This window comes from Bombyx mandarina, chromosome 02, assembly GCF_030267445.1.
Source record: "Bombyx mandarina strain Sakado chromosome 02, ASM3026744v2".
NCBI lineage: Eukaryota > Metazoa > Arthropoda > Insecta > Lepidoptera > Bombycidae > Bombyx > Bombyx mandarina.
In genome coordinates, this window is record NC_143209.1 from 1,118,995 (window position 1) to 1,144,609 (window position 25,615).

The 25,615-nt window shown below is 39.5% G+C and overlaps 1 protein-coding gene across 3 annotated transcripts in view; it reads right to left on the minus strand.

Moving 5' to 3' along the window:
- Nucleotides 1-2,209: 2,209 nt before the first annotated feature.
- The window catches only part of enc (R3H domain containing protein encore), a 78,840-nt gene continuing 55,434 nt past the window's right edge, over nt 2,210-25,615 (minus strand). For all 3 annotated transcript variants that reach the window (XM_089732941.1, XM_089732938.1, XM_089732934.1), the window contains 15 exons: nt 25,519-25,591; nt 23,160-23,251; nt 22,232-22,445; nt 21,599-21,714; nt 20,318-20,417; nt 19,066-19,139; nt 18,889-18,991; nt 18,600-18,687; nt 17,296-17,377; nt 16,412-16,528; nt 15,809-16,125; nt 14,736-14,818; nt 14,005-14,114; nt 12,417-12,465; nt 2,210-9,327 (listed from right to left, as the gene is read on the minus strand). In XM_089732941.1, coding sequence (XP_089589067.1) covers nt 9,230-9,327; nt 12,417-12,465; nt 14,005-14,114; nt 14,736-14,818; nt 15,809-16,125; nt 16,412-16,528; nt 17,296-17,377; nt 18,600-18,687; nt 18,889-18,991; nt 19,066-19,139; nt 20,318-20,417; nt 21,599-21,714; nt 22,232-22,445; nt 23,160-23,251; nt 25,519-25,591 — 1,716 coding nt within the window. In that variant the 3' untranslated portion in view covers nt 2,210-9,229. The remainder of the gene's footprint in view (nt 9,328-12,416; nt 12,466-14,004; nt 14,115-14,735; nt 14,819-15,808; nt 16,126-16,411; nt 16,529-17,295; nt 17,378-18,599; nt 18,688-18,888; nt 18,992-19,065; nt 19,140-20,317; nt 20,418-21,598; nt 21,715-22,231; nt 22,446-23,159; nt 23,252-25,518; nt 25,592-25,615) is intronic.

Sequence of the window (25,615 nt, forward strand, 5' to 3'; positions counted from 1 at the left end):
ATTACAGACAGAGAAAAATTCCTATCTATGTATAATATATCCGCTAATTTAATTTATACTAATTAATAATGAAGAGTAATTAATTAGTAGTAATTTTTCAATACTTGCATAACAACAAACGTAAGAAAAATAACTGATGACAAATATAATGCAACGCTACTGCCATCTATTAGGGGTATAAACGACTTTTTGTGTGTTTATCTCCATCTATTGTTGAGTAGTAATGCAAGCCTAAGTTGTTTTCTAGTAGTTGCATCCTCTTTTGATAGATGGCGTTACTCAATTTCCCGCCCGACTAGAAGCGGAAGATTTTTAATTAGCTCTTAAAAAAAAAACAAAATGTGTGCAATTCACACGTGGTAGAAGTGAAACCTTCCAAAATTAAAATACAATTATCCTAAACGTCTTAAGTATATGTAAAATTTTGTCATTAGTAAATAATTGTAAGGTAGCGCCCTCTGTGAATTGATATTTTAATTTCACGTATAATCCTAAATTAAAATTCACTACAAGAGCTTTCATACACACGTTAGTAGTAAAAAATCTCACAGATGGCTCTGTATTAAATAGTATGTATATTTCTGTCTCATTCTTTGCTGGCTTCATCCTACACATTTTTGTATTTGTGTCTCTTACCTGTCGTTTTTTCCGTTGCATCCGGTTTGAAATCACAACGATTCTAAAGAAGTTTTCACTTCAAAATATTTACGAATGTACTGGCGTGCGGGGTCTACATTCCTATTATATTCTATTTACTTTAGCTGTTTTGAAACTTGAACATTGTTGGAAGATTGCTAAAGACCATCGACCATACAGTAGCATAAACACACACTTTTCGATACATGCCACTCTGTACAATAGCTTCGTCTAATTAAAAGAAATCAAATTTTTATTAAGTCACTTTGCCCTTAAATGTTCGAGTGCAGTGTGCTTAGTGCGAGTTTTTTAACGTTCTCGAGAGCGTAAAATCTAACGCAATTTTGTATGCAGTTAGAACAGCGCCCCTAGCGGTAATTTTTTTTTTTTCCTACCTTAGCCGGTAGCCTTGAGAAGCTATTTCAGCGTAACCTTAACTAGTAGGTGAGCTCACAGGGCTCAAATCCGACGACGTTGCTAACACGAACCCTAGCAAGAGCCGTGCTTCGCAGAATCTACCACCGGATCGGAAACGCGACCCACTGAGAAGATCCGGCAAGAAACTCAATAGGCTGTGTCTGTGGGTTAATTTACTCGTCGAGCCCTTTGTCGCAAGCGACGGGTTCGACGAGAACGATGACCGGTGCTTGAGGTACCTAAAAGCACTGTTAGTGGATCGGCAGGATCCGAATCCGGCCACGATGAGACGGTTCTCGTGTCGTGCCGCTTTATCGAAGTGACGTAGGCAAAGGATTCCATTCCATACAAATTTGAGTTAACTTTTACGCTATCGAGAACTCGCACTAAGCACATAGAACGGCTTTTCTACAAGCAATCTCAACTTCCGGACAACGCTTTCTGCTGCAAGGCACACCGGGAGTTGAACATTCACTTGGAGTTCAACGTTATAAGTAAATAATCTATATATTATTATATAAAACGGATTGCTGTTCGTTAGTCTCGCTAAAACTCGAGAACGGCTTGACCGATTCGGCTAATTTTGGTCTTGAATTATTTGTGGGAGTCCAGAGAAGGTTCAAAGGTAAATAAATATGAAAATGCCCGGAATTAAATAAAAATTACAATTTTATTTTTCCTTTGATGTGTCCCCCGTCGGACGGATTCCTTTTGTTTAAGTTTATTTTATATGAAAGTGTAGGTATTTTATTTATCGATTGAGGCACTACGAAGTCTGCCGGGTCAGCTAGTTAAATATATTTTCGCTTTTTGGTCTTAAAGGCCTCTGTTAAATGGTCTCTCTAATGAAACAGGCTAATCTATATTATTTTTATTGCTTAGACGGATGGACGGGCTCACAGTCCACCTGGTGTTAGGTAGTTTCTGGAGCCCATAGACATCTACAACGTAAATGCGCCACCCACCTTGAGATATAAGTTCTAAGGTCCCAAGTATAGTTACAACGGCTGCCCCATCCTTCAAACCGAAACGCATTACTGCTTTACGGCAGAAATAGGCAGGGTGGTGGTACCTACCCGCGCCGACTCACAAGAGGTCCTACCACCTTAGGGTAGGTTAGGGGAGGGGTTAGAAATAAAATAAAAAAAAAACAAAATAGGCTAAAATCTTTAATAATAACAATCATATACTCTACACATTACAATAAACCTCTCATATAAATACGCTCTAACGTAACGACTCTCTGAACTTATATTGACACCTGTCAGTTCGACAGGGAATGTCATCTGTCAACTTTAGAATATACCGTCCGTCTTAATCGATAAACATTCAAACTTGTAAACCTATTTTAGTAACGAATTCAAATTTAATATAGGTACTTTTAAACGCCACACCACATATCTCTTCCGCTCCGCTGATATGATAAGTTTTGAGTATACAATTCAAAGTATGGCTATAGACGCTTCAAAAGTGACCGGTCACTGAACCAATCTAACTTTCAAGTTGGAATCAGATTTAAGCCTTTGTCAAACAGAACGCGTACTTAACGCCGCGCTCTTCAAATTGACTAGATGAGTCTAACGCTCCTTGACGCAACGCATTCGCCAAATCATAGTGCCTTTCGATAGCAGTGTGAAAATTTAAAAGTATTAAGAAATCGAGTGATTCAGATGTGGCATTGTATAAGCATGGGTATTTTCTAACTATTTATATCATTTTTTCGGGCATTATCTAGTATTTTAATACACATTCACTCGGACACTAAAATAAAATTTGTAAAAAATTACAACGCCTAACGTCAATGCGTCCTAACGCCGCGACAGAGCGCTGCGTACTTATAGCGCTGGGGCTCTGTGTGACGGTATGTTACCATAGTAGTACAACGCGTCTCGGCGTCATATCGCGGCGTCAGTTTAGCGCTCTGACGCGCGCTAATTACGCGTTCTGTTTGACGAAGGCTTTATACCGAAATACAAGTTTTTACACAGAATCCTTAAGCAAATCTATTGTTAATAACGTAATTACTATGCTTATAAACGGCGTGCGTACGTTTGAAGTATGAGAACATAGATATTTTATATCGACGCTTGAAAGGCAAACGTGATTAAGCGACAATAACTGCTTTGTACATAAACTCTTTACAAGATCGTATAAGCCAGTGGCTCTCAACTGTTTTTGAGTCACCGACATTATACGACCTCTCTTTACAAATTCGCGACGCCCCTTACACACTGACACGCAAATATTTGACAGTCGCCGTGAGGGTAGATGTTGGTTCAATTATTAAACGACACATCGTTAGAATATAGAACTTTTCAGCTCATGTGTGCCGCAGAGATGCAATCTTAATATCGACGCTTGAAAGGCAAACGTGACTAAGCGACAATAGCTGCTTTGTACACAAATGATAGGCAATAACCATATTTGTTGCGCAAAAAAAAATATATTTCTAGGTCTATCAAAATCATTTCAATCCTACAACTAGATTCGTTAAAATAGATTTTTTTTTTCAGGTATTTCAACTTTAAATTAGTCTACTGTAAAGTTCACGCATTGTCGCTTAGTCACGTTTGCCTTTCAAGCGTCGATATGTAAAAAGAAGCAGATATGTTTCAAGGGCACGTCAAGTGAAGACTCGAAAACAGGCCAATTGGGACGTTTCGTCTTTAGTCGCGTCTAAACAAATGCAATAATAATATTACAAGTGCAATCGTTACAATTATAGCTATCTTTTTTACTCGCGCGCTTATCCCATCTTTTGTACTTCTCATTAATGCTACTTGTCAACATGTGTGTGCACTATATCGGCAGGTATGTACATATATATGGCGCGATCAGATTTGAAGAGTCAGTTACTATGAAGATAACATATTTGTTGTATAAAAAATCATTGTATGAGAAATTAATGTATTCATTAAATACACGTTAACTTAGAGAGGGTAGGTTGTATTTTAAAATGTCGGCTTGGGAAACCGCCGAGAGAGACGGAATGAGGGTTTTTATAGTCTAATTGTATTTTGAGGGTAGAAAAGTAAGGAGCGCCATCTTGTATAGGGTACAAGTTGACAAAATGTCACATCTGTAAACAGTAAGTTATTGTTGGAAGATCTATCGTAATAGCGCTAGTGTAGCAATTGAAAACGATATGCATATAGCAGTTTTAAACAGAGTGTAGTGTGCTGGATTGATGCTTAAGTGAGTGGACGAGCTCCCCTGGTGTTAAGTGGTTACTGGAGCCCGTAGACATCTACAACGTAAACGAAACGCATTACTGCTTCACGGCAGAGAATTTTTTGAACTGTTATTTATAGCATACGGTTGAACACTTTTAACTTTTCTCCATGATTCTCATTACCTCTATACCCCATAAAAACACTAAATGCATTTACCATTGACTTCGTTAAGACGGCACATATTCACTGGTGGAAGGACCTCTTGTGAGTCCGCGCGGGTAGGTACCACCACCCCGCCTATTTCTGCCTTGAAGCAGTAATGCGTTTCGGTTTGAAGGGTGGAGTAGCTGTTGTAACTATACTGAGACCTTATAACTTATATCTCAGGATGGGTGGCGCATTTACATTGCAGATGTCTATGGGCTCCAGTAACCACTTAACACCAAGTGGGCTGTGAGCTCGTCCACACATATAAGCAATACAAAAAAAAAAAAAAAAACTACCCTTGTATGTTATTAATATTGTGAACGTAGTCATTCATAGTTTATGAACTGGATGAGTATTAGGGGATCGTTTTGAATCCGAAGTGAACTATAGTAGAATTATTTTGTCCGTGCAGTTTGGGTCATAAAAAATCGGAGCGGTGCAGCGAGTATTTCGCTCTCTCTCTTCCGCTCACGAGCCTTATGGACGGGCATAGTGATGCGCGTTATTGTTGTCGATAAGCGTTATCGATAGTGTATTTCGTTTTGACATTTTGTGGGTTAGTGACAAAAATGAAAGTAAAAATCACTAATCGAACACTTACACCAGATATCGCCGCAGCAAGTCAACGAGAACGGCAGATATTAGCGCTTTGTAACCTTTCGGGATCTATTTTCATTTCACATTGTTGATAAACAACACGTGCAAATATTATTATGAATAAACTCTGCCGTTTTGATACAAAACAAAGGAGTATCCATTGTGTCACTAAAGAAATTCAGATAACGAATGCATAAAAACACATTTCTCTTCGACATAATGTACTATAATTTGCAGGTAAGTACAAATGTACAGGTAAGTACAAATTTCAAGGTGGGTGGCGCATTTACGTTGTTGATGTCCATGGGCTCCAGTAACCACTTAACACCAGGTGGGCTGTGAGCTCGTTCAACCATCTAAGCAATAAAAAAATAAAAATGTGTGCAGTTCACACGTGGTAGAAGTGAAACCTTCCAAAATTAAAATACAATTATCCTAAACGTCTTAAGTATATGTAAAATTTTGTCATTAGTAAATAATTGTAAGGTAGCGCCCTCTGTGAATTGATATTTTAATTTCACGTATAATCCTAAATTAAAATTCACTACAAGAGCTTTCATACACACGTTAGTATTAAAAAATCTCACAGATGGCGCTGTATTAAATAGTATGTATATTTCTGTCTCATTATTTGCTGGCTTCATCCTACACATTTTTGTATTTGTGTCTCTTACCTGTCGTTTTTTCCGTTGCATCCGGTTTGAAATCACAACGATTCTAAAGAAGTTTTCACTTCAAAAAAGACTCATAGCATAACAATGTCTCACCCCCCTTCCTATACCGCCCCGCCGCCGTGTACCTGCCTTCGATGACTCATTTGTTTTTATCGATAATGGCGTTGCGGCCGCGCAACATGCTCACCGCCCTAACCAGGCTATGTTTTATGACCCAAACTGCAGCGACAAAATAATTCTACTATAGTCAAATGAGTTAATTCGACTCGAGTAATAAAATGAGCTTATAGGGGACGAGAGATTCCAGCAGTCGAAAGAAAAGGTGTATAATGGTAGTGCCTACTCATGCAAGCTCAGCGTGAGCATCTGCGCTCACGAAGCAAATTATAATTTAAATAAAATCTCAACAAAAATATGTGTGGATATGAAGGTAGTTTCCACGTCACACAAGGTCACTGACCCCGCGCGACATTCCAATCGAAATTTATTCCAATTTTAATCAGTAACAAGAACTCTGACCGTTTCTTTTGTATGTCCAACTCCTGATACTCACAAAGACTCACGCTTGGTAACTTACAAAAAAGACCGTGCCAATAACACTGTCAATGACCGACAATTTTAATCAGTAACAAGAACTCTGACCGGTTTCCTTGTACGTCCAACTCCTGATACTCACTAAGACTCACGCTTGGTAACTTAAAAAAACGACCGTGCCAATAACACTGTCAATGACCGACAATTTTAATCATTAATAAGAACTCTGACCGTTTCTTTGTACGTTCAACTCCTGATACTCACTAAGACTCACGCTTGGTAACTTAAAAAACGACCGTGCCAATAACACTGTCAATGACCGAGAATTTTAATCAGTAATAAGAACTCTGACCGTTTCCTTGTACGTTCAACTCCTGATACTCACTAAGACTCATGCTTGGTAACTTAAAAAAACGACCGTGCCAATAACACTGTCAATGACCGACAATTTTAATCAGTAACAAGAACTCTGACCGGTTTCCTTGTACGTCCAACTCCTGATACTCACTAAACCTCACGCTTGGTAACTTAAAAAGCGACCGTGCCAATAACACTGACAATGACCGACCAAAAAACGATTACAACTCTAAAATAACACACTTAACTACGAAATCATTGTTCTAATAATTAACATTGTAATAGAGGTTCACGCCAACGAAACAACACCACATCTCAATATATTTTATATCTATATACACGTTTAGGATTTATTTAAATATAAGGAAAACGAAATAAAAAATAAATAAATAAACTTCAGAGGTGTCAAGGGACACCCGGATGGAACGAAGTTCCTTTCGATTAATTAGTGAAGGAATTGTAATTTTTTTTTTAAGTTATAATAATAAATTACGGCATTATGAAGAAGAAAAAAACAATACTATGAACTAAATTGCTATTGTTGAAACGCTATCTCGAGAAACTGTACTCATTACGCGGACCAATCGGATACGAGCAATGTCACGCGATAAGCGCCTACACGTTGATTGGTCAGAATGACGGATCTAAAAAGTGTCGTGACAACTTTTCGTAAGAATTTTTTCCATCTAGCCCCCTTTCACAACGCGCGATAAGGAACTTCGTTCCAATACTTAAATCTATACATACACAAACACATTGTAAGTACCGATGTTAATGTTTTAAGAATATGACTAATAAATAAAAGAGAAAAAAAAGAACGCTAAAAATTTTAATGATGAGGTCACGGATGTTCTCACGACACCTCAAATCGAATCAAGCTTTGAGACGTGAGGTCGAAATTTCATTTTCAACAGACGACGTTCCGGAGGGTGGCTTTGCGTTAAGGACTTTTACTCTGCTATTAACTTAAATCTTATGTCATCAAAATGATATATATATATATATATATAAAATTTGAGAGACGGTTATGTTTGTTTATTTGTTGCATTTAGAAGAAAAAAAAACTTAATGTAAAACAATCTTAATATAATCTATACATATAAATTAAATTAGAGTGTCTGTTTGTAATATTGAAATAACAGCTTTTTACTACATGCATGAATATATATACGGTACATACACCAAAATAACATTTTTTACAATTTTTGTCTGTCTGTCTGTTTGTTCCGGCTAATCTCTGGAACGGCTGGACCGATTTTGACGGGACTTTCACCGATAGGTAGCGGATGATATAAAGAGTAACTTAGGCTACTTTTTTAGACTAGATTCGCCCAGCGGCGTCACCCGCGGTACGACAATAACCGTGGGTAAAATCGCGGGACTCAGCTATCAGTAACAAAATTTAATGTTTCCAAAGCGAAACAAGGGCGAGTTGCTAGTGTTTTACAAAAACAGTCCAGATCGTTACAAGTAATAAAAAAAAAGTTTGAAATTATCGAATTTAATACGCGCACACAGGACAATTCAACTATCGGTTCCGCTAATTGTTATTATATTTATATTTATTCTATTTATTTATATTTAAGACTAGCGGCCCGCTCCGGCTTCACTTGGGTCTTTAACAAAAATTTTAGGTAATTTTTTTACACCTTGGGTTACATTATTGGAGTTTTAGTAAGGATCCCTAATTTTTGTTAAAAAATAATATAGCCTATATCACTCGGGGATAGTGTAGTTTCCAAACAGTGAAAGAATTTTTCAAATCAGTTTAGTAGTTTCCGAGCCTATTCAATACAAACAGACAAACAAAAAAATCTTTCCCCTTTATAATATTAGTATAAATTTATGGTTACCCTACGCGCATTAGTATGACCACGTTTTGTGGATTAAGTTGGACAGTATTGAAATATTTCGAATCTGACGTGACCAAGTTACTGGGGCGGACTGAGCACGGCCCGGTCGACGTTAAGCCGCCCCGACCCCCCGAAAGTTGCGCCGTCACACAGCTCACAATACGAACGGTAACATCTTTAGTTTTAAATTTAATGACTAGTTTTGTTATAAAGAGATCGAAAACGCTGCCACAAAGATTTTCTTTTAAGTTATATATTTATATACAAGAATAATATGCGTTTGGAAGTTTTTTAATTGCGGACAATGTGCGTCTGATGTGCAGCTCGGTATTTTATTGTTTGATAAAAAAAAACGAGGGTATGTAGTGATTTGTTTGAACCGGGGAGTGACGCGCGCGGTCATTGACCTCGCGACCTCGTGTGATCTGACGACACTTAGCTTTCCATTGCGCGTTGACGAATCAAGAGAGATCGACATTTGACTTGTTAACCGTAGTTTTCTTTTGTCGACATATTTATTGAACAGTCATTGACAAGCGTCATGGTTACTTGTGCGTGTTCTAAAAGATTTTACATTAAATATCAGCTCGCATAGAACAGAGAACGTTATACGCAAAACGAACACCGGACACTGTCAATGGACTGTCAATACACCCGCAGACCACAAAAGTATTTTCCCCTGGACGATTTCCAATATTTGTTATTTTTTTCTACGAAACGTACTTGAGAGGGTAGTTATGACAATGACAATGTCGAAATACTAATGAATTGTCCGACGGCTTCAGGAGTGCAGGTGTGGCGCGGCCCGGGGGCCCGAGCCGTGATGGGGGCGGCGACCCCCCCTGGAATCCGGGGAGGGACGTCCGGGGTTGTTTAATACTGAAATCAATTACATACATTATTAGCATTTCACAATCTCGTATTAATCTATATATATCTATACTAATATATAAATCTACAGTGGTTTTTACGGATGTTCCGTCATAGCTACTGAACCATGCATCCGATTGACTTGAAACTTGGTATCCATGTAGAAAATACATGTACTTATGGATAGGCTAATATTTATATGAGTGTTGGACTCCCTACACCGGTTGCGGGGGCGTTAATGATGAGAATCTTTGTGGGAGTGAGAAATAATAATGTTAATTTTAAATGCCCAGCGAAGCGAAGAGAAGTTTAGAAATAATATTAAGCAAGAACATTCAGAAATTATTTATAACAAAAACCCAAATTTGTCATACCAGAATATGTTTGAGAGAATTAATTTGGTCTTTACTGATGTATTTATTCCTAAAACTGTAACATTAAAAAACAAAACAGTGTTCAGCGAGTGGGCCACCACCGGAGTGTACAAAAGTAGAAAAAAGTTATATGATCTGTACTCTGAAAAAGCTTATAATAATGATGAAACATTTCATCAATATGTCAGGAACTATTCAAAACTATTTAGAAAAGTTTGTTTAGCGGCAAAATCTTTACATTTAAGTGATTTAATAAAAAATGCCCCTGACAAGATAAAGATGACTTGGAACATCATTGGTAGAGAAAGTGGAAAAGTCAGAAATAGCCACCAAGAATTCTCATTAAAAATAGATGTTAAATTGGTAACTAGTCATGAAGATGTGGCTAATGCTTTTGAAAAGTTTTTCTCTGACATTCCAGTTTCAACTACCACTTCTCTAAATTCGTCCCCCACAGCAGCTGAAATATTATTGCATAACCATGTCAACAAATGTAATGAAATTTTTAAATTTAAGGAAATTAGTTCAAGCAATATAATAAAAAGTTTTAATAGCCTTAATGTAAAAAATACAGCTGACTTGTGGGGAATATCAGTAAAGGTTTTGAAGTCTGTAATAGACATTTTTGCTCCTCATCTTGCTAGTATTTTTAATGATTGTATTAGGTGTGGTGTATTTCCTGACTTAATGAAACATAGTAAAGTGATTCCTCTTTTTAAATCTGGTAGTACTGATGACCCCTCTAACTATAGACCTATTTCAGTACTCTCTACATTGAGTAAAATCTTTGGAAAATATATTTTGACACAACTTTTAGAACATTTTAATTCAAATAACCTGCTTCATAATAAACAATTCGGGTTTACCAGGGGTCGCTCTACACCTGATGCAGGTGCTTATCTAGTCAAAAATATTTTTAAATCTTGGGAGGAATCGCATGATTGTCTTGGAATTTTCTATGACTTATCCAAAGCATTTGACTGTGTTGAACATGAAACATTGGTGAGGAAACTACATCACTACGGTATTAGGGATGGTGCATTTGAACTTATTACTTCCTATTTATCAGGAAGGATACAAACAGTAGATGTGAAAGGTAATAGATCTTCAGGCACCTTGTTGAAAATGGGTGTACCTCAGGGTTCCATTTTGGGTCCTTTTTTATTTCTAATATATATAAACGATTTACCTAGTTTTATTGAGTCCCGACATGAGGTCGTATTATTCGCGATGATACATCTTTATTATTTAAAATTAAACGACAATTACAAGTCTATGACGAAGTGAATGATGCGATTTCGTGTGTGGTTCATTGGTTCCGTATCAATAACCTATTATTGAATAGTAAGAAAACTAAATGTATTAAATTTACTTTAAAATGTATTAAACCATCTTTAAATGTGAGACAAGTGGATAGTGATGTAATTGTTTCTGAGGAATCATTGGAGCTTGTTGAGTCAACCGTATTTCTTGGTATAACAGTGGACTCCAAACTGCAGTGGGGACCTCATATTCATAAATTGGCGAGTAAGCTCAGCTCTGCAGCATCCGCAGTAAAAAAAATTAGAATGTTAACAAACGCGGACACGGCTCGTTTAGTTTACTTTAGTTACTTCCACAGTGTCATGTCCTATGGCATTTTGCTATGGGGCAATGCGGCCGATGTAGAAATGATATTTATTCTGCAGAAAAGAGCTATACATGCTATTTATAACATGCACTCAAGGGAATCCCTGAGGGAGAAATTTAAAGAAATTAAAGTTCTCACTATGCCATCCCAGTACATTTTTGAAAATTTGATGTATGTTCGTAAACATATTGAGGAGTTTCCTAAACAGTCGGACATACATAATAGAAATACTAGGAACAAACACAAGCTTGTTGTGCCGATGAGTAGGTTACATAAGATACGAAATTCATTCGGGTGATTGTCTGTTCGCCTGTGCAACAAAATCCCACAAGATGTTCAGAACCTACATATACATAGATTTAAGAAAACTATTAAAGAACATCTGTGCAATAAAGCTTACTATAAAGTCAATGATTATCTAGAAGATTGCACAAAGTGGGAATGAGTTGCTCGCTCCGGGCATTTCAATATTGTAGTAATTGTTACGTTATAATACTCATTGTAAAAAATTCATATTTAAAAAATAATAATCTAATATTAAAAAATAAATAAATAATAATTGCATATTTAAAAAAAAAAAAAAAAAAGACATGCCCGCTGAGTTTCTTGCCAGTTCTTCTCAGGACGGAGGCTAGTTTTTGTGAATTGGCGGTAGTTCTTTTTGACGTTCAACAAGTATGTACTTTCATTTATGTTGAATAATTTTTTTTGATTTGATTTGATTTAAGCGGACGGGTACAGCTATTATATATATAAAAATTAATTGCTGTTCGTTAGTCTCGCTAAAACTCGAGAACGGCTGGACCGATTTGGCTAATTTTTGTCTCGAATTATCTGTGAAAGTCCAGAGAAGGTTTAAAAGGAAAATAAATATGAGAATGCTCGGAATTAATAAAAATAACAATTTTGTTTTTCCTTTGATGCCTCCCCCGTCGGACGGATTCCTTTTGTTTGTAAGTAAGTTTATTTTATACAAAAGTTTAGATCTTTTATTTATCGATTGAGGCACTACGAAGTCTGCCGGGTCAGCTGGTAACCGATAAATAAACGAATAGCCGTATATAATTCGTCGCTATTAATAGAAGCGGCTTTACCTGGATGAACTGGTCCGGGAGAGCGTCTGCACCACGTCCCCGGGGACATCTGTACGACAAAACAAGATTAAATGGGTGGACGAGCTCACAGCCCACCCGGTGTTAAGTGGTTACCGGAGCCCATAGAGATCCACAACGTAACTGCGTCATCCACCTTGAGATATAAGTTCTAAGGTCTCAGTATAGTTACAACGGCTGCCCCACCCTTCAAACCGAAACGCATTACTGCTTCACGACAGAAAGAATTAACGTGTGTGGTTTAATGGGTAAGTCGGACAGTATAAGCGTTGTAATGTTTACTTTTCGTTCCCACCTATTCTAATAACCTCGAGGGGTCATTCTAGATTCACCGAGCAAGTAGGTGAGTTCAGAGGGCCCTAACAAGATCAGTGCTTCGCAGAATCTACCACCGGATCGGAAACGCGACCCACTGAGAAAATGTTAATTGGAATGTCTTCGACCTCATGTCTCAACGCGGGCGGCGTCTCATATAGCGATGTCAACAAAATAAATGTTATAATAAATTACCACTTATATTTTTAGTTACCAGTGCCAGTTAACACTGATCAAGATGACAGAGCGAAGTTACATCACTACCCCAGAACATGACAGCTCATCATAAAGATAATAAAAAAAAAAGAAAAAAAAAAAGAACATGAACCGTATGTTATTGTCAATTGTGAGAGCATTCGGCCTGTCAGATGTCAAAATTGTAAAACGTCAATGTCAACGCAGGTTGCTTGTCTGTGGTCGTCAATAAATTAACCCACAGACGGACTTTTTGGCGGGAACGCGAGGAGTGAAGTTGTGTGATTTGTTTTATTTTGTCTATTTAGTGTTTCTTCGGATTTAAATGTGTAATAATGGTGGTTTATTAACCGTTTAATATCTGTGAAAGTGCACAAATGTGGGAAAATGAAACAAAGCCGCTGGACGTAACTTCTCGGGATCCTCCAAAAAGTCCACTGAGATCTTAGTAAATGACCACCATTTTACTGAGATTATATTTCATCCCATATCATCTCATTTCATTTCATCCCAGTTGATTAATGTCTCAAATTAATCATCTTCATTTCATTTCACTCCATAATATCATTTTTCATAAAAATACGAATATAAATTAAAATAAGACATGACTTAAAGGTCTCAGTTACCAGGTCATAAAATCCCTTAAAAAAAAATTACCCACAGACACAGCCCACAGAGTTTCTCGCCGGATCTTCTCAGTGGGTCGCTTTTCCGATCCGCTGGTAGATTCCGCGAAGCACGGCTCCTATTAATCTATGATTTGCTGTCATTTCTAAAATAATAATATCGTCAAAGAAGATCTAAAGTGTTATTTTGCCTCTTAACACAATGCGTGAAGATGATGATGTGTCTGCGTGCTCAGTGGCAATCTTTTAACGTCCTCGATAGCGTACGAGTTAACTCATATTTGTACGGAGTTGGAACGTTTACCTACGTTTGCCGCTAGGGGCGCTGTTCCATACAAATTAGAGTTAACTTTTACGCTATCGAGAACGTTAAAAAACTCGCACTAAGTACACAGGCGGTCGTAACGCTGCAGATAAAACCAGTGAAGGCAGACCTGTCTGATGAAGTACTGGGGTCGGTAGGAGGAGCTCCTGTCATCCCGGTCGGAACGCCTGCCGGGGGGCCCGCGCGGCCCCTCCTGCTCTCTGCGCCCCTCCTGATGATCTATAATTACGAAAAATATTACAATTAAAAATATTTATTTTTATTTATTTATTTAAGTACACACAGAAAAAAAGACATAGTACAGAGTAATAGGAAAATTATGTACAAAGGCACTACATTAAACACTACGCTTACACTTTTTACACTACATAAAAATACATTTTTTTTGTTGCTCAGATGGGTGGGTGAGCTCACGGCCCACCTAGAGATATGAGTTCTAAGGTCTCAAGTATAGTTACAACGGCTGCCCCACCCTTCAAACCGAAACGCATTACTGCTTCACGGCGGAAATAGGCAGGGCGGTGGTACCTACCCGCGCGGACTCACAAGAGGTCCTACCACCAGTGATTACGCAAATTATAATTTTGCGGGTTTGATTTTTATTACACGATGTTATTCCTTCACCGTGGAAGTCAATCGTGAACATTTGTTGAGTACGTATTCTGAGATTCGAACACCGGTGCATCGCTTCAACACGAATGCACCGGACGTCTTATCCTTTAGGCCACGACGACTTCGAAATACATTCGGGTATCTATCAAGCGATGCGATTCAACCAAACGTGAACAACTTAAGATCAGGCGGTCCGTGAGCACGTTCACCCGTGGGATGGCGGCTTACATGTATTTTTAGGGTGCATATTCCTTATAGAGTTGACGATGACGCGGGCTTCTTTGCTCAGCTGTGATTCGTTCGATGGTCTCCTGCGGACAAAAGGACATGGTTATTGATCTAGTCAAGTATATGTACTTATTTTAAACTAGCGATCCGCCCGCGTTTCGCTTCAAAAGTATTATCATTGATAGTCGAGTCCCGCGACTTCACTCGCGGTTATTATCGTAACTGGTCTAAAATAAATAATAGTTTAAAAAAACTAACAAAATACGCTTTTATAGAAAATCCAACTAAAAAATAGTTTTTCAGGATATTATCAAACTAACCCTTCTACTCCTATCTGTTCATAAAATATTTATAACTACTGATACCATGCACCCCATTGTCTTACACTATTTTTTATTCAAATTTTTTTATTTATTTTTTAAGTTGAATTTCAATTTTTTCAATATATTTTTTTGTAATATTGAATTGTCATCGGTCCTTAATAAGTATACCAAATTTAAGTTAATCCGACGTTTTGAGGGGGGTCAAAATCATGTTCAAAGATTCCGTTACATACTAACATACATACGTCTGAAGCTAATAAAAGCGTATTAAAAAGTAGCCTAAGTTACTCCTTATATCATCAGCTACCTATCAGTGAAAGTCCCGTCAAAATCGGTACAGCCGTTCCAGAGATTGGCCGGAACAAACAGACAGACAGTATACATACTTACGCATTTAGTAAAAAGTGGTTATTTTATTATTACAAACAGACACTCCAATTTTTATTATTTGGATTTTTTTATTGCATAGATGGGTGGACGAGCTCACAGCTCACCCGTTGTTAAGTGGTTACCAGAGCCCATAGACATCTACAACGCAAATGCGCCACCCACCTTGAGATATAAGTTCTAAGGTCTCAGTATAGTTACAACGGCTGCCCCGCCCTTCAAACCGAAACACGACTTCTGAATATTTCTCAAGGTCATTTCCGGACACTACTTTGTGACTTCGACGAGTCGAAGAGCGAAACAAAATGCTCGCGAGTGAAATCGGGCCACGAGACTAGTGTAAAGTGATGTAAAAAACCCCACCCTGTAGATCTCCCGCCGTAGTTGCCACTCGGGTAGCTGCCGAGGATTCCGTTCCCGTAATTCTTCTTCCTCCAGTCGTCCTTTCTCTTGTCGCGGGTCGACATCTGCGCCATCTGCTCCTTGATCTGCTGTATCCTGTCGGATATCTCGGCGCCGCGCTCGGGCTCGCCCCGCTCCACCGGCGGGGTGGCGAGGGGGGTGTTGCGGCAGGAGTTGGGCACGGAGGTCTGTTTCTTCGTGAAGCTTCGCTGAGGGTTGTCTGGCTTCTCTAGCAGCGGGTAGACCGGCTGGCACATCGGGTAAGTCTGTGGTAGCATCTAGAAAAAAAAAAACGCTTTTATAGAAAAATCCAAGTAAAAAATAGAAATTTTTTTTTTAAATAAATTTGAAATGTGTTTCGGCTTGAAGCGCGGGGCAACCGTTGTAACTAAGCTTGAGACACAAGAACTTATACCTCAAGGTGGGTAGCGCATTTACGTTGTGAATGTCAATGGGTGACCACTTAACACCAGGCCGTGAGCTCGTCCACAAATTTAAGCAACAAAAAAAAAAAGAAGTTCATTTTACCCTCAAATGACGTCACAAGTTTTGTTAAGTCCTCACCTGCGGGTACATGACGTTGTACTGAGGGTACGGCACGTTGTAGTGCAGCATCGGGTACAGGTCCGGCATGACCAGCTTGGGCGCGCCCACCGCCGCCCACTGCAGCGGTTCTTGGTACTGAAAACGAAACAGTTCAATACAAAATTAACACTAAACACACTGTTACGATGCTAACAGCAACGCCATCTACCGTAGAATAGCAGAAACGAACATTGAAAGAACTCGCAAAATCGAAAACGCTCGAGAAGTACAACGCCATCTATTATCAGAAAGCGAAAACACAATACTCGACTAGTGTGGAATATTCTCGATAATTTTAGGGATGTCGTCTCGACTATAAAAGCGTTGCAGGGATGGCGCACAGTCAATCAGTAATCGGAACTACTCGAAGCGAAACAGCGATCGGATCACCTGAAGCGAAGCTGAAGTAGCGAATTGAGAATTCTAAAGTGTTTGTGAAGTGTTTTAAGTGTTCTAAGTGCTAATACAGTGTCAAGTTGTACTCCGGTAGAATTTTTATTTACTCCGAACCCCAGCGTGTAACAATATGATTAGTGTTATTATTGAGTTTCGAATATCGCACGGATTAGTGGGAGTTTTTTATTTTATTTTTATTGCTTAGATGGGTGAACGAGCTCACAGCCCACCTGGTGTTAAGTGGTTACTGGAGCCCATAGACATCTACAACGTAAATGCGCCACCCACCTTGAAAAATAAGTTCTAAGGTTTCAGTATAGTTACAACGGCTGCCCCGCTCTTCAAACCGAAACGCATTATTGCTTCACGGCAGAAATAGGCGGGGTGGTGGTACCTACCCGCGCGGACTCACAAGAGGTGTTACCACCAGTAAATAGGGAGTTAAGGGCGGGGGCGCTGGTACTCACGGGGTAGGGCTGGAGGTGTGGCTGCTGAAGCACGAGGTTCTGAAGCGAGTAGTGCGGCAACTCAGCGTAGGGCACGTTGTAGCTGCAACAGAGGCGATCGCTCAGGGAACCTTCCCCCGGGACAAGGGTAACGTTCCCCCGGGACAAGGGTACCCTAACCCTGTTCTCGGGGCTAAAGCACGTGCCTTTAAACTAGACTTAAGGATGTTACTTTGCGGTAGATTGCGACCTAATTGTCGATGTCCATGGGCGGCGGCACGTTGTTTTCCTTTATTAATGCACATAACAAAATTACAACCAAGAAAGGATAAGTTTAAATATTTAATATAACAATCTGGATTGCAATTCACAAACTGGTGCATACAGAATAATTATAACAACTAACTGAAGAGATGCCTAAATACCTTGTGTGTATCATCATCATTTTCCTGCCCTTCTCCCAGTCACCTGGGGTCGGTGCAACATGCTTTCTCCTTCCATACTCCTCTATCATATACCATTCCTTCGCTCACTCCCCTCTTACACATATCGTCTTGTATATACATACACACATACGCACACACACAAATGTGTAAAAAAAAAAAATTACTTAGATGTGTGGCCGCGCTCACAGCCCACCCGGTGTTAAGTAATTACCGGGGCCCATAGACATTTACAACGCAAATGCGCCACCCAACTTGAGATATAAGTTCCAAGGTCTCACGTATAGTTACAACGGCTGCCCCACCCTTCAAGCCGGAACGCATTACTATAACGCATATTGACTTAGAGTGGTTACTACTGTATTGATATAATGATGTTTTTCTAATTCATTACCTTTGTATATTTGAGTCGTCTATTATCAAAGGTGGCAATCTGTGCATTTGGACAAAAAAATGTCATTGATATGTCAATACAGATTGATTTGAATATAATCGTCTCCTTCAAAGAATACGGTTCAAAACCTGCATTAAATAAAGGTTAATATGTTAACCTGTTATTTATCTAAGATGTCGTTCAGAAGTTTTGTGACTGCCAATGGAATACAAAGTCAATAATTCGTTTTTCTGATTTACCAATAATTGTCCAAAAGTCACATTGCCAGCTTTGATAATAGTCGACTCAATTAATTAATTGAATTAGTATATTGTTCATTTTCTATTTGTATTGTTGAACTGTTTGTGTGCTGACTATTGTATTATTATTATTTTATGGAGTTTTTCTGAAATAAATGTTTTATTATTATTATTATTACTTCTTCGCGGCAGAAATAGGCGTGGCGGTGGTACCTACCCGCGTTTACGCGTTGCTTTATAATAGGTTACCTCCTGTGCGCGTGCTGCACGCCGGTGGGTTCGACGCAGGCCCCGCACGCGGCGCCCGGGTACTCCGCCCCGTACGGATAACTAGGGTCTGAAACAACGGAAATACTTTTATTATTATATACTGTTAGATAGATAGGGGTCAATGGGCTCCTGTGACACGCGGAGGCACAGCTCGTGTTACATTGCGTGCTTTGCATTATTGTAATCCAAGCCCTCACACAAACCAATTAGACTTTCGACCTTATATCTCAAATGGGCACTCCCAATCAAGATCCACCAGCACACTCACCGATCCTGAAGGTGTTCTCTGGATTGTGTGGGGAAGCCGCCAGGTGCTTCTGCTCGTCCGTCTGCGGGAGCGCCGGCTGGTACACCGGCGGCATCGGCTGCTCCTGGTATAATAACAAATATCAAGGTGAATGACCCTTGACACAGCGGAGGGTTGGGGGGAGGGCCCCGCACTCACCATCCTGCACTGCGCGACGTAGGGACAGCCCTGCAGCTGCGCCGGGTACAGCACGCCGCGCGCGGGCAGCGACCCTGCGGATACAAGCCCACTGTAGAAAGAGACCGACATATGCAACTGTAAGGTTAGGCCTGCGACAGAACGAGACGGACGGCTTGTATAGGTTCCACCTGCGGCGCGGGTTGTAGGTGTCGGGCGTGTGCCCTACCCTTCAATCCGGGTACTGCTTTGTGGCAGAAGTAGGGTAGTGGTACCTACCCGAGCGGGTCTTCAAGGCTGCTCTGGGTGAGAAGGACTATTGAAGTGAAACTTCTTTAGAAACGTCGCGATTTCAAACTCGATGAAACGAAAAAACAAGTCCATAGAGACGCAAACACATAAATGTATAGGATTCAGCCGGCGAGAGAACGAGATAGAACACATTAGACGTTCTTAATGTAGTGTTTTTTAATACAGCGCCATCTGTGAGATTTTTTAATACTAAAGTGTGTATGAAAGCTCTTGTAGTGAATTTTAATTTAGGATTATACGTGAAGTTAAAATATCAATTCACAGAGGGCGCTACCTCATACTATAAAAGATGATTTACAATTATTTACTAATGACAAAATGTTACATATACTTAAGACATTTAGGATAATTGAGTCGACTATTATCAAAGCCGGCAATGTGACTTTTGGACAATTATTGGTAAATCAGAAAAACGAATTATTGACTTTGTATTCCATTGGCAGTCACAAAACTCTTCTGAACGACATCTTAGATAAATAACAGGTTAAGTATTAACCTTTATTTAATGCAGGTTTTGAACCGTATTCTTTGAAGGAGACGATTATATTCAAATCAATCTGTATTGACATATCAATAACATTTTTTTGTCCAAATGCACAGATTGCCACCTTTGATAATAGACGACTCAATTGTATTTCAATTTTTGAAGGTTTCACTTTTACCACGTGTGAATTGCACACATGTATTTTTTACACCCACATATAATAAGCCATCGGTGCAGTGAGCATATTGTTCGGCGCGTTTAAAACAATATTTATACGACTTCACAATTCTCGGACAGATGGAGGGGAAGCGCGCTAGAGGAAGAGCGCCAGATGGGTTGACCAACTCAAGGAGGTGACAGGAGGCCAGATATGGGGAGCGGTACATATGGCGCAGAACCGGACCGAGTGGAGAAGATTGACATACAGTCACGATCCTCAGCATTGAGGGAACGACTAGAAAGAAGAATACGACTTACTGATATTCGGTTCAACGGGGACAGCCTTCTGTTGCGCCATTGGCTGCATGTTGTAGTCTTGTTGACAATACTGGTTCATGGGTTGAGAGGGGGAAGCTATCTGAAATGAAAAAGAAAAAAACTGCTTTATCAATGGTATGACGTCATATGTGGTCACGGACGGTTGAGACGTTACATAGTTGAGGCTACGACCTCACGCTGATAAAAAAAACTATTTTATTAATGGTAAAACTAATTGAAATTAAATTAAATTTACAAATTAAAGGGACACACTTTTATTGTGAACAAAATTAACAATCAGAGTTTTTTTATATTATCAAAGTGATTGTGGTCAGAATAGAGGGCCGAAGTGAGACAATTATTGCATAATTAGATGCATCCTCTCTACGTCGAAGCCCTATACTGACCCGGCAGGCACGCCCTCCCAAGGCACCCCCCGGAGGGCGCAGACGTCAGCTGTTCTCTACTATTGATCTAGTAGTCATTATCCGTTGAGATTATATTGTAATCGTTAAAAATTAATTTATGACTTAATTGTGAAAACAAAATTCAACAGAGTAAAATAAGTTTAGTTCGTTAAGGATTACGTATATTTAAGTCAGTAACCGCTTCTGATGCTGCAGATGTGAGCATCAAATTACAAGGACGTCTTGAAAATACGTGTCATGATGAAGACCTCAACGCCTCAAAGCCTATGTTCGTTCATAATATTAGCAAAATGTTAGAAATATTAAATAATATTATATATATTATAGGTGCATGGTGTTATTAGTTATAAATATTTTTCTGACAGATATGAGTAGAAGAATTGTTATTTCAATAATATCTTAAAAAGCACCCCACGCCTTTTTTTTAAATAAAATATATATTTTTTACACTATTTACAATTCAAATTTATTAAAATTTATTTTCTATTTTTTTGTTGTATTTTATATAAAGCGTCTTTTTCGGTTTTTTTCAACTATTATTTATTTATAATTTTTTAGTTAAATTTTCTATAAAAGCATATTTTTAAAACTATTAAATACTTTAACATCAATTCCTGCTATCGACTATACATAAAAATTATATAAATTGGCAAAAATCTTATTTTGCAAATTGAATAATAGAATAATCTTATCAAATTAGTGTATTATCATCGGTCCTCGATAAATCTACAAAGTTTGAATGAAATCTGGCCGTTTATAGTGGGTCAAAATCGCGTCTAAAGGAGTCGGTTACAAACATACAAACATACATACAAGTGAAGCTAATATAAAGCGTGTAAAAATGACACGGCACCTCCTCGCTCCTGAAGCCGGGCGGGTAGTTCTGCTGCTGCGACATCTCTAAGCTGTCCTGATTGGTCAAGTTCGATGGCTTCACTTCTGACAGCGAACGCTGATTGGCGAACGAATCTGTAAAAAAAAACGAAACTCAAACAGCCACTTTTAAGTTGATAAGGGAGTTCACTCCCAATAAAAGTACACGTCATTGCGGATCCTCCCGATCCATTTATGGTGCTTTTAGGTACCTCAAGCACCGGTCATCGTCCTCGTCGAACCCGTCGCTTGCGACGAAGGGCTCGACGAGTAAATTAACGCACAGACACAGCCCACCGAGTTTCTCGCCGGATCTTCACAGTGGGTCGCGTTTCCGATCCGGTGGTAGATTCTGCGAAGCACGGCTCTTGCTAGGTCCAGTGTTAGCAACACTTCGGTTTGAGCCCCGTGAGCTCACCTACACGTAAAGGTGAAGCTGAAGTAGCCTCTCAAGGCTATCAGCATAGGAAAAAAAAGAAAAAAAAAGTGGACTTTATATTAATTTTGTGGAATTTTTCGTTCGTACATGTAAGTGACAACCCTGTAATTTGACAGCTGTCATCGCTCTTGACGCCGGTCCGGAGTCGCGGGCAAAAGCTACTCTTATATATACCTCTCGCTTCGTAGCTCCTCTGTCCGTCGTGTTCGTTCGACTGGTGTTCGTATGCTTGTCTCTGATTGGTCGGCTGATGCGCGTGCTGATGTTCGGGCGCCTTCTGATTGGTCGACGCTTCGTACGCTGCATTCTGATTGGCCGGCTCGTGGACGCAGTCGTTGGCGATCTCTTGTCGAGTTTTGATCGGTGTCTGCTGCTTTGTGTTCGTTTCCTGAAAATAAACGTGTTTAATGTGAATTCTTGTTCAACTCTAGTTCCTCCTCAGAGGACCAGCTCTTAGCCCACCTGGTGTGAAATGGTTACTGAAGCCCATAGACATCTCAGTGCAGGTCGGTTGATGATGATTCACCCGCAGAAACACTCTTTGATAATGTTTTTTTTTTTATTGCTTAGATGGGTGGATGAACTCTAAGCCCACCCGGAGTTAAGTTGTTACTGGAGCCCATACACATCTACGACGTAAATGCGCCACCCACCTTGAGATAAACGTTCTAAGGTCTCAGTATAGTTACAGCGGCTGCCCTACCCTTCAGACCGAAACGCATTACTGCTTCCACTGCCACTATGACCAGTAATTACGCAAATTATAATTTTTCGGGTCTGATTTTTATTACACGATGTTATTATTCCTTCAGCGTGGAAGTCGATCGTGAACATTTGTTGAGTACGTATTTCATTAGAAAAATTGGTACCCGCCTGCGGGATTCTAATACCGGTGCATCGCTACATACGAATGCACCGGACGTCTTATCCTTTAGGCCACGACAACTTCAACGATACAAATACTTTATCCCACAATACTATCCACAACGCTTGACTGTCTCGCGGTAGGAATAGACAGGATGGCGGTTCCCGTGAGGACTCCTTTAGGGCAGTAAGCACGGTGGAGTGGTCGTCAGTTTTAGTGTCAGTTCCGGCGACGTACCTTATCCGCGGTGGTCCTCTGCTGGCAAGGCTCCTGACGCTTCCAGTCGCAGTAGCACTTCCGACCATCCTCCGACGGCTGACACTCACATTCTGTAAAGCAAAATCTGAATTTTTAATTTCTATAAAAATACTAGTTGACCCGGCAGACTTCGTAGTGCCTCAATCGATAAATAAAAGACCTAAACTTTTGTATAAAATAAACTTAAAACAAACAAAAGGAATCCGTCCGACGGGGGACACATCAAAGGAAAAACAAAATTGTTATTTATATTCAATTCCGAGCATTTTCATATTTATCTTTACCTTTTAAGCCTTCTCTGGACTTCCACAAATAATTCAAGACCAAAATCAGCCAAATCGGTCCAGCCGTTCTCGAGTTTTAGCGAGACTAACGAACAGCAATTCATTTTTATATATATATATATATATATATAGAGATATTAAAAAAATGTCACTTTGTAACCTCTCAAAAGTTCCATTTCCTTATTAGACACATTGATCGTATAATAGCCGGCAAACTTCTTGAGCATTTGTTGACGTAGTGGGGGTAAGTTTGCGCATGGTACACTCACGTGCAAAAACATTATTTACTCTGCGTCATAATGCAATTAAATTATTAAAATCAACATATGTATTTATTTATATATTTATTAGAACATCAACAAAAAATATAGGTTAATAATTATAATAATTTAATCTTGGGGTAAAATAGATATTCCTTCTATTAAGTCAAAACTAGAGCTGTTGCCAGGTCTTCGTTCAGTTGAAGCGAAGCTGGTATTTGTAATTTTTTTTCGTTATCATAATCTTGACCATTATCATCATCACTGTTTTCATCACCCGAGTCGCCATCATCGTGATAAGTCGACATAGGGCTCATCGGTGTAGTTTACGACTCGGTCGGTTCGATCTTCTTTTTTGTCTATAATTAATTATTTTTTGAAGATATTCGATTCGTAGTAATCGAATGTTACTTTTTTCAATTACCAGCTTCCGATTATTTTCTGTTTTTTTTTTCCATCTGAAGCCTAGCTCTTTCATAATTCGTCGTAAACTTCATTCCGAGCCATTAAAATGTATATCTTCTTTAAAATTTTCGAAGCCTTTCTACGGTACGGAGTTTCGCTGCTTGTTATGTAGTTATTATGATTACATCTTTTTATAACAGATTGAACGAAACTATCCATTCCGGTAACTTTCTTTTTCCCTGATCTTTTCTTACCCGGAGTCCCAAGCACGATGAGCAAGCCAGAGCCTTTAGCTTCGTTAATAATGCACCTAACAGTACTCACTGATGTTTTTGTTGCTTCCGAAGTCTGTTTTACTTTTTCCATAATATCATTCTTCCCCTGTTTTATAATGAAGCAATATACGTCGTACACAATTTTTCTACCCTTTCTTTTGAATCCTACACCAGTTTGTCGCGGCATAGTGTATTTTTTATAAAAAATCAACAAACACTCAACAAATAGCAATGGCAACAAAGTCAACAAGCAATTATAACAAAATATAACTTAACGATTAATAACGATAGACTTTTCACTGTACGCAAGCGTACTTTTGGGAGCAAGCGGAATGCGGAATGCGGTGCGGGACGCAAGGTTCGACTGATCTACCAATAACGCGCTCGATACGATTTCCCCTGCCGTCGCGCCTCACCCTCACCACCAAAGTGATCTAAAATTCGGTTCTGCGCAGTCAAGGTCATTTGCTCACGATGTTTGCCGGTTACTATACTGGCTCACAAATTACGATATTCATTGTGGTCTAATGGATAAGACGCCCGGTGTACTGGTATCGACCGACGCGACTGTGCCGGGGTTCGAATCCCGCATCAGGGCACAAGTAGTTCGAGGGAAATACGAACTTTATCTATGTTCACGAGTGACTTCCACGACGAAGCAATAGCGTGGTGTAATCAAAATCGAAGCCACAATAATTATTATTTATACAATTGCGAGGTAAACTAGTTTCAAAAGGCTATGATTTGACTTGACATCATTTATATTTATATTAAAAAAACTAGTGGTCCCGCACTAATTTTTTTTATTACTTAGATGGGTGGACGAGCTCACAGCCCGCCTGGTGTTAAATGGTTACTGGTGCCCATAGACATCTACAAGGTAAATGCGCCACCCACCTTGAGATATAAGTTAAAAGATCTCAGTATAGTTACAACGGCTGCCCCACCCTTCTAACTGCTTCACGGCAGAAACAGGCAGGGTGGTGGTACCTACCCGTGCGGACTCACGAGAGGTCCTACCACCAGTTTCGCCCATCCTTCTCAGTGTGCGACTCCACGGAAGCGGCGGTGAAGGGTGTTCCGACATTCAGTTACTATGTTCTATCACACTTACCGTGGTCAATGAACGAGTGCTGCTTCTCAAGTCTGCCGCGTCTCCTCTCGGACGCGTCATCCTGGGGCGGATCCTGCGAGACAAACAGACCAGAGAC